This window comes from Mobula birostris, unplaced genomic scaffold (assembly GCF_030028105.1).
Source record: "Mobula birostris isolate sMobBir1 unplaced genomic scaffold, sMobBir1.hap1 scaffold_862, whole genome shotgun sequence".
Lineage (NCBI taxonomy): Eukaryota > Metazoa > Chordata > Chondrichthyes > Myliobatiformes > Myliobatidae > Mobula > Mobula birostris.
In genome coordinates this window covers 302-9087 of record NW_027278579.1, presented here as the reverse complement: position 1 = coordinate 9087, position 8786 = coordinate 302, and the positions used below count along the sequence as shown (strand labels likewise).

The window sequence follows — 8786 nt, the reverse complement described above, 5'->3', positions numbered from 1 at the left end:
ACGTGTTGGCGGTGAAGTTAGCTCCACACACACTGACCTCGTGGGCCATGAACTCATTCTGAACACAAGATTCTGGATATATAAATGACATTTTTATAGTGTTCTCCCCCTCAGAAACTTGACCTTTCAAGCGGCCACGGTTCCGAAGCTTGCCGGCCAGATTTTTCCCCTTGTTCGGATTCTCACCGATAGAGGCAGCCTCGGGGCGGGTTCGGGTAGTAGCACCACTGCGAACCTCCGCCCAGGACCAAACCTCTGAGCGAGGGCTTCTCAGAAGGGTGCCATTTGGTTCGAGTTGAGATAAAACTCCCTACAGATACACGCACACAACACACACACTCACTCTCACTCACAGCACGCACACACGCACGCTCAGGAAATGTTGCTCACTTTAACGTTGCCTTGAAAATTCCCTATTGAAGGCCACGGCCATTGCCGGGGCAATGGTACAATCGCCTGCCTGGGCAAGATGGCCCGCCTTCACCAGTCACGCGGTCGTTGCCCAGGCAACGGTGCTGATCTTCTGGTCGAGAACCGTCTGAGTGACCGTCACCTGGTTACCCGCCCGCCTTGGACGCAGTTGCCGGGGCAACCGCCCTGTCGCCGTCGACCTGGCAACCGGGACCTTATACCCCAGAAGAGGCCAGGGGCAAGGCCGTGGGCCACCCGCTGTGGCCTGGACTCCCTGATTAACCCTTCCCTTCAAATCTGGCCCACCGGTTTCATTTTACATCCGTTACAATAATGAGTACCAGTGGGATGAACGAAGGAGGAAGGGAACGAGGCGTCCGCCTCGCCCGATCCTCGGAAGGCAGCAAAGCTGAGAAATTGACGGACACAGCAGAAAAATATTAATAATAAACTCTCATTGTCCCTTCTTTTCCTATTAAAACCTCCCAAAAAAAAAAAAAAAAAAGAGAAACGGAGTTAAAAAGAAATTGAACTGGATAAATTAATAGGAAACCAGAGCCTGTTATGGTTAGGCCCCAGTCTCCACGGCGACGGAGCAAAGGCTGTCACCATCGGCCAGTCTCCACGGTGATGGCTGTGAGGACCCGGTAACCCTGTCCCCGAGGGTCCTCCGCGTCCTCACATGATGGGGGTGGGCGGGGGGGGGGGGACCGGGATCCAAACGACGTCCTGGAATCACCACGGCAACAGAACAATGGCTGCCTCCTGTTCCCAATTCACGGTTGCATTCACATCACCTGGTAACTCACCGTGGCGACAGGACAGGCCCTGGCTCTGTCCACGCGTCACCGCGGCAACAGAGCAAGGCTTCCCCCTTCCCTGCTTCCTCGCGGGTAACAGCAGGCCCCGCCTCGCACCCGATCTCCACGGTGACACAGCGAGACCCCAACTCCTATCCCATCACCATGGAGACAGACCGAGCCTCGTCTCCCTTCAGGTTAACGATGGTGACGAAAGAGGTAGCAGCTCAGGCTGGGCCTCTCTCTGCGTCTCCATGGAGGTGTTGGGGGGGAGGGGATGAGGCAGGGCGGGGAGTAGGGGAGGGGGTGGATCCGTGGGATGGGCTCCGGCCGCTAGGCCGTCGACTCATCCGCGGGCAGCAGGCCGTTGCAGGAGGGGTCGGCCTGGGGGTCCGGCTTGCCGGGGCTGGACGGGACCCCGGCCCCCCCTCTCCATCCCCCGGAGGAGCTGCCGACAGTGGTACCAGAGGTAGCCGGGCAGCAGGAAGCCAATCGACGAGAGGGCCATCAGGCCGAGGTTCACCTGCCGAGGGAGCAGAGGGGGCAGTCGGTCAATGAGGGCCCAAGGGAGGCAGACACCCAGAGGGGGAGGGGTATAGGGGAGGGAGGGGGGTGACGGAGACGTAGAGGGGTGTAGGGGAGGGAGGGGGTGATGGAGACGGGGAGGGGTGTAGGGGGAGGGAGGGGTGATGGAGACGGGGAGGGGTGTAGGGGGAAGGAGGGGGTGATGGAGACGGGGAGGGGTGTAGGGGAGGGAGGGGTGATGGAGACGGGGAGGGGTGTAGGGGAGGGAGGGGGTGATGGAGACGGGGAGGGGTGTAGGGGAGGGAGGGGTGATGGAGACGTGGAGGGGTGTAGGGGAGGGAGTGGGTGACGGAGACGTGGAGGGGCGTAGGGGAGGGAGGGGTGACGGAGATGGGGAGGGGTGTAGGGGAGGGAGGGGTTGATGGAGACGGGGAGGGGTGTAGGGGAGGGAGGGGTGACGGAGACGTAGAGGGGTGTAGGGGAGGGAGGGGGGTGACGGAGACGTGGAGGGGTGTAGGGGACGGAGGGGTGATGGAGACGTGGAGGGAGTGTAGGGGAGGGAAGTGGGTGACGGAGACGTGGAGGGGCGTAGGGGAGGGAGGGGTGACGGAGATGGGGAGGGGTGTAGGGGAGGGAGGGGTTGATGGAGACGTGGAGGGGTGTAGGGGAGGGAGTGGGTGACGGAGACGTGGAGGGGCGTAGGGGGAGGGAGGGGTGACGGAGATGGGGAGGGGTGTAGGGGAGGGAGGGGTTGATGGAGACGGGGAGGGGTGTAGGGGAGGGAGGGTGACGGAGACGGGGAGGGGTGTAGGGGAGGGAGGGGGGTGACAGAGACGGGGAGGGGGTGTAGGGGAGGGAGGCTGACAGCGGGGAGGGGTGTAGAGGAGGGAGGGGTGACGGAGATGGGGAGGGGTGTATGGGAGGGAGGGGGTGACGGAGACGTGGAGGGGTGTAGGGGAGGGAGGGGGTGACGGAGACGGGGAGGGGTGTAGGGGAGGGAGGGTAATGGAGATGGGGAGGGGTGTAGGGGAGGGAGGGGGTGATGGAGATGGGGAGGGGTGTAGGGGAGAGAGGAGGTGACGGAGACGGTAAGGGGTGGAGGGGAGGGAGGGGGTGATGGAGACGGGGAGGGGTGTAGGGGAGAGAGGGGGTGATGGAGACGGGGAGGGTGACGGAGACGTGGAGGGGGTTGTAGGGGAGGGAGGGGTGATGGAGACGGGGAGGGGTGTAGGGGAGGGAGGGGGTGACGGAGACGGGGAGGGGTGTAGTGGAGGGAGGGGTGATGGAGACAGGGAGGGTTGTAGGGGAGGGAGGGGGGTGATGGAGACGGGGAGGGGTGTAGGGGAGGGAGGGGGTGATGGAGACGGGGATGGGTGTAGGGGAGGAGGGGTGATGGAGACTGGGAGGGGTGTAGGGGAGGGAGGGGGTGATGGAGACGGGTAGGGGTGTAGGGGAGGGAGTGGGTGATGGAGACGTGGAGGGGTGTAGGGGAGGGAGGGGGTGATGGAGACGGGGAGGGGTGTAGGGGAGGGAGGTGGTGATGGAGACGGGGATGGGTGTAGGGGAGGGAGGGGTGATGGAGACTGGGAGGGGTGTAGGGGAGGGAGGGGTGATGGAGACGGGTAGGGGTGTAGGGGAGAGAGTGGGTGATGGAGACGTGGAGGGGTGTAGGGGGAGGGAGGGGGTGACGCAGACACGGAGGGAGGGGGTGTAGGTGAGTGAGGGGGATGATGGAGATGGGAGGATGGGGGTGACGGAGATGGGGATGGAGGTGGTGACGGAGATGGGAGGAAGGGGGGTGATGGGGAAGGAGGGGTGATGGAGCCGGGGAGGGAGTGTTTTAGTGGATGGAGGGGGGTGAAGGAGACGGGGAGGGAGGGGATGTACGGAGTGACGGGGAAGGAGGGGTGACGGAGACAGGGAAGGAGGGGAGACGGGGGAGGGAGTGTTTTAGCGGATGGAGGGGTGACGGAGACAGGGAAGGAGGGGATTTATGGGGTGATGGGGAAGGAGGGGTGACAGAGACGGGGAAGGAGGGGAGATGGGAAAGGGGTGACGGAGTCGGGAGGATGGGGGTGACAGTGATGAGGAGGGAGGGGTGATGGAGACGGGGAAGGAGGGGAGACGGGGAGGGAGGTGGTGACGGAGATGGGAGGAAAGGGGTGATGGAAGATGGGGAGGGAGGGGGTGATGGAGACGGGGAAGGAGGGGAGACAGGGAGGGAGTGTTTTAGCGGATGGAGGGGGTGACGGAGACAGGGAGGGAGGGGATTTATGGGGTGATGGGGAAGGAGGGGTGATGGAGACGGGGAAGGAGGGGAGATGGGAAAGGGGGTGACGGAGGTCAGGAGGATGGGGGTGACAGTGACGAGGAGGGAGGGGTGATGGAGACAGAGAAGGAGGGGAGACGGGGAGGGAGGTGGTGACAGAGATGGGAGGAAAGGGGTGATGGAGACGGGGAGGGAGGGGTGATGGAGACGGGGAAGGAGGGGAGCCGGGGAAGGAGTGTTTTAGCGGATGGAGGGGGTGACGGAGACGGGGAAGGGAGGGGATGTACGGGGTGACGGGGAAGGAGGGGTGACGGAGACGGGAGGATGGGGGTGACAGTGACGGGGAGGGAGGGGTGATGGGGAGGGAGGTGGTGACGGAGATGGGAGGAAAGGGGTGATGGAGACGGGGAGGGAGGGGTGATGGAGATGGGGAAGGAGGGGAGCCGGGGAAGGGAGTGTTTTAGCGGATGGAGGGGGTGACGGAGACGGGGAAGGGAGGGGATGTATGGGGTGACGGAGACGGGAGGATGGGGGTGACAGTGACGGGAGAGGGAGGGGGTGATGGAGGCGGGGAAGGAGGGGAGACAGGGAGGGAGGTAGTGACGGAGATGGGAGGAAAGGGGTGATGGTGACGGGGAGGGAGGGGTGACGGAGACGGGGATGGAGGGGGTGATGGAGACGGGGATGGGGGGTATGTACGGGGTGACAGGGAGTTCACAGAAGGTCACCTACCCAGAAGGGGTTCCCGTGAAGGGGTCCCAGCATGAAGATGAAGAGAGGCTGCTGTAACAGAGCGACTATGGCGCTGATCAGCGACTGGAGTCCGATCAGAGAACCAAAGTGATTGGTAGGGTAACTGCGGAGACAGAGAGAGAGGAGAGGGTGAGAGAGAGAGAGAGAGGAGAGGGTGAGAGAGAGAGAGAGAGAGAGACGGGGGAGAGGAGAGGGTGAGTGGGGGAGAGAGAGATGGAGAGGGAGAAAGGGGGAGAGAGAGAGAGGAGAGGGTGAGTGAGAGGGAGAGGAGAGGGTGAGTGGGGGAGAGAGAGAGCGAGATGGAGAGGGAGAAAGGGGGAGAGAGAGAGAGAGGAGAGGGTGAGTGAGAGGGAGAGGAGAGGGTGAGTGGGGGAGAGGGAGAGGGAGAAAGGGGGAGAGAGAGAGAGAGAGGAGAGGGTGAGTGAGAGGGAGAGGAGAGGGTGAGTGGGGGAGAGAGAGAGGGAGAGGGAGAAAGGGGGGAGAGAGAGAGGAGAGGGTGAGTGAGAGGGAGAGGAGAGGGTGAGTGGGGGAGGAGAGAGAGAGCGAGATGGAGAGGGAGAAAGGGGGAGAGAGAGAGAGAGAGGAGAGGGTGAGTGAGAGGGAGAGGAGAGGGTGAGTGGGGGAGAGAGAGAGGGAGAGGGAGAGGGAGAAAGGAGGAGAGGCAGAGCAAAAGGATGAGTGAGGGAGAGGGAAACCAGGAGAGCGTGAGAGGGAGAATGAGAGAGAGAGAGAGGAAGGGAGAGAAAGCGGGAGGGGGGAGAGAAGGTGTGAGGGGAAGATATGGAAGGGGGGATAGAGATGGGGAGATAAAGAGAGAGAAACAGGGTGACAGAGAAGGGGGGAGACTGTTACTGTCGAATCGGAGGGGAGTTAACCCATTAACAGCCCACTCACAGACACATGGCAGACTGGTAGAAGAAGGGGATTGCCCGCCATCCCACACGCTCACCCATCACGCCCAACTTACACAGAGGCGTAGAGCCCTCCACAGGCCGAATGGATGAACCCTCGCACCACCGTGTGGAAGACAAAGGTGAGGTACTGTTTCAGGGGGAGAGGGACAGGTGATCAGGAGAGGGAGGGGAGAGGGGGAGAGAGAGAGAGACCGGTGAGAGCTCGTGAGATCTTCCCACGCATACCCCACCACCCCTCACAACCGGAGTCCGGGCAGGGGACGCGCGTGCAGCAACCCCCCCCCCCCCCACCACCGTGTCTGGCCAACACCGTGCGAACCAGCCCTCTGGGAAACGCAGGGGGAGGGGGAACGAGCGTACACATGACGGGATACACATGGGAATGGGCACAAGAGTGTGTGTCTGAGAGAGAGAGGGAAGGGAGAGGGGAAGGGAGAGGGGGGAGAGAGAGGGGGAGGGAGGGAAGGAGAGGGGGGAGGGAGGGAGGGATGGAGGGAGAGAGAGGGAGAAAGGTGGGAGAGAGAAAGAAGGGGAGAGAGGGGAAGGAGAGAGGGACAGGGAGAGGGGGAGGGATGAGAGGGGAGAGAAGGAGAGAGAGTGGGGAGGGAGGCAGTGCAAGAGGGGGGAGGGGGAGGGAGGGAGAGAGGGAAGGGAGAGGGAGAAAGGTGGGAGAGAAAGAAGAGGAGAGAGGGGGGAGGAGTGAGGGGGAGGGGGAGAGAGGGGGAAGGAGGGAGAGAGGGGGAGGGAGGGGGAGAGGGGGAGGGAGAGAGAGTGTGAGGGGAGAGAAGGAGAGAGAGGGGGGAGAAGGGCAAGAGGGGGAGGGAGGGAGAGGGAGAAAGGTGGGAGAGAAAGAAGAGGAGAGAGGGGGGAGGGAGTGAGGGGGAGGGGGGAGAGAGGGGGAAGGAGGGAGAGAGGGGGAGGGAGGAGAGAGGGGGAGGGAGGGGGAGAGGGGGAGGGAGAGAGAGAGTGTGAGGAGAGAGAAGGAGAGAGAGAGGGGAGAAGGGGCAAGAGGAGGAGGGAGGGAGAGAGGGAAGGGAGAGGGAGAAAGGTGGGAGAGAGAAGGGGGGAGGGGGAGAGAGGGGGAAGGAGGGAGAAAGGGGGAGAGGGGGAGGGAGGGGGAGAGAGAGTGTGAGGGGAGAGAAGGAGAGAGAGGGGGGAGAAGGGGCAAGAGGGGGAGGGAGGGAGAGAGGGGTTAAGGGGGAGAGGGGGGAGAAGGAGAGGGAGAAAGGTGGGACGGAGAAGGAAAAAGAGAATGCCCGTGCACGTGGATCTCGGGGGCCGGGTCCCCCAGGGGTGACAGGACGGTGAAGAAGGCGCATGGCACGCTTGCCGTCACCGGTGGGGCCGCGGCGTACACGCGGGCTGGGACCGGCACGCGATGCCTGGCGGGGTACCTGGAGGGGGAGCAGGTTGATCATGCACGTCACCCCGAACGCCACCAGCAGCAGATTGGTGAAGACAAAGGCCCAGACGGCGTTGGTCATCCTCTGCACAGAGCGATCCCGCGGCCTCCTCCGGCCCCGCTCCCCCTCGCCCTCAGCACTGCAGGGGGGCGCAAGAGGGGGAGGGTGGGGGGGAGGGGTGAGAGGGTGAGGTGCAGGAGGAGAGGGGTAGGTGGAGAGGTGGAGTTGGAGAGTTGGAGGGGGATTGGGGAGGAAGGGGAGATGAGGGAGGAAGGGAGGGAGGGGGAGGAGGGAGAGGGCGAGGAGAAAGTAGGGAAGGGGGGAACAGATGGGGAGAGAAGGAGGGTGCAGAGATGGGGGGAGAGAGAGAGAAGGGGAGAGGGAGGGAGGGAGGGGAAGGAGAGAGATTGGGAAGGAGGGGAGAGAGGAGGGAGGCAAAGGGAGAGATGAGGGGACAGTGGGGACAGAGGGAGGGAGGGAATGGAGAAGGTGGAGAGAGGAGGTGAAGCAGGGAGGGGTGAGGGATGTGGGAGGGAGGGAGATGTGCAGAGAAGGGAGGGGAAGGAGAGGAGAAAGTGGGGGAGATGGGGGGCAAATAGGGTGACAGAGAGAGAGGGGGAAGAGACAGGGAGGGTGCAGAGATGGGGAGGGGGAGATGGAAGAGAGAGAGGGGGAAGAGTAGGGACAGAGGAGAGTGAGATGGGGATGGAAGGAATGGGGAAGGAGGAGAGCGGAGGGAGAGATGGGAGAGTTAGGGCCTCCATCTGGGAATGCCGGCTGGTAACTGGTGGAGATCTGCTGGGCTCAGTCTGGGCCATAGCCCCTCTGCTTCACACCTTCACTTCAAGTATAAATTTTTAAATTCGAACCCGGTGATTGTTATGTCCTGCTACCTGTTGGTCCCGGCTTTTATGCTGCGGTACCGATTCCCGGGATGGTAGCAGCTGGAACAGTTTGTGGTTGTGGTGAATTGGGTCCCCAATATCCTTTGGGCCCTTTTCACACTCCTGTCTCTGTAAATGTCCTGAATAGTGGGAAGTTCACATCTACAGATGTGCTGGGCTGTCCGCACCACTTTCTGCAGGTTCCTGTGATTAAGGGAAGTACAGTTCCCATACCAGGCAGTGATGCAGCCAGTCAGGATGCTCTCAGTTGTGCCCCTGTAGAATTCTGAGGAGTATAGGACCCCTCCATCTCAGAAAGGGTGGGCTGGCATTGGAGAGGGTCTACAGGAGACTGTCAGAGGTGTTCAGAAGAACTGTGAGGGGGCGGGGGTGATTCCCACTCAAACCCGTTCAACCTGCTCCCCAGCAGGGAGGGGGCTGCATAGCATCCATGCCAGGACCGTCAGACTAAAAAATGGTCACTTTCTCCCTCCCCCCCCAAAAAGAGTCAGGCTGGTCAACACCCCCACTGCCACGACTTTATCATTTCCTGCCAGAGTCACCTTATGTACAGACACTCCTGCACCTAACGTCACAATCAATCTGTGTGTACAAGTTATCCAGTCTTTTTATAATTGTGATTTTTTTTTTTTCTTATTGTATTTTACTTTGTGTGCTGCGTCAGACCCAGAGCGACAATTATTTTGTTCCCCTTCAAACTTCTGCACTGGAAATGACGTCGAACCGTCTTGGATCTCGAGACAGAGCGGAAGCGGAAGGGACGTTTCCTACTGGTGGGGAAAGTCTCGGGCCAGAAGGCACAGTCC

At 61.7% G+C, this 8786-nt stretch overlaps 1 protein-coding gene across 1 annotated transcript; it reads right to left on the bottom strand.

The window, feature by feature from the left end:
- Positions 1–390: 390 nt before the first annotated feature.
- Positions 391–7231, bottom strand: LOC140193782 (large neutral amino acids transporter small subunit 3-like). The gene is made up of 4 exons (XM_072250951.1): positions 7067–7231; positions 5726–5799; positions 4738–4861; positions 391–1734 (listed from the first exon to the last, which is right to left on the bottom strand). Exons 1-4 carry the CDS (start codon positions 7154–7156, stop codon positions 1558–1560), a joined length of 465 nt encoding a protein of 154 aa, XP_072107052.1. The 5' UTR covers positions 7157–7231; the 3' UTR covers positions 391–1557.
- Positions 7232–8786: the final 1555 nt, after the last annotated feature.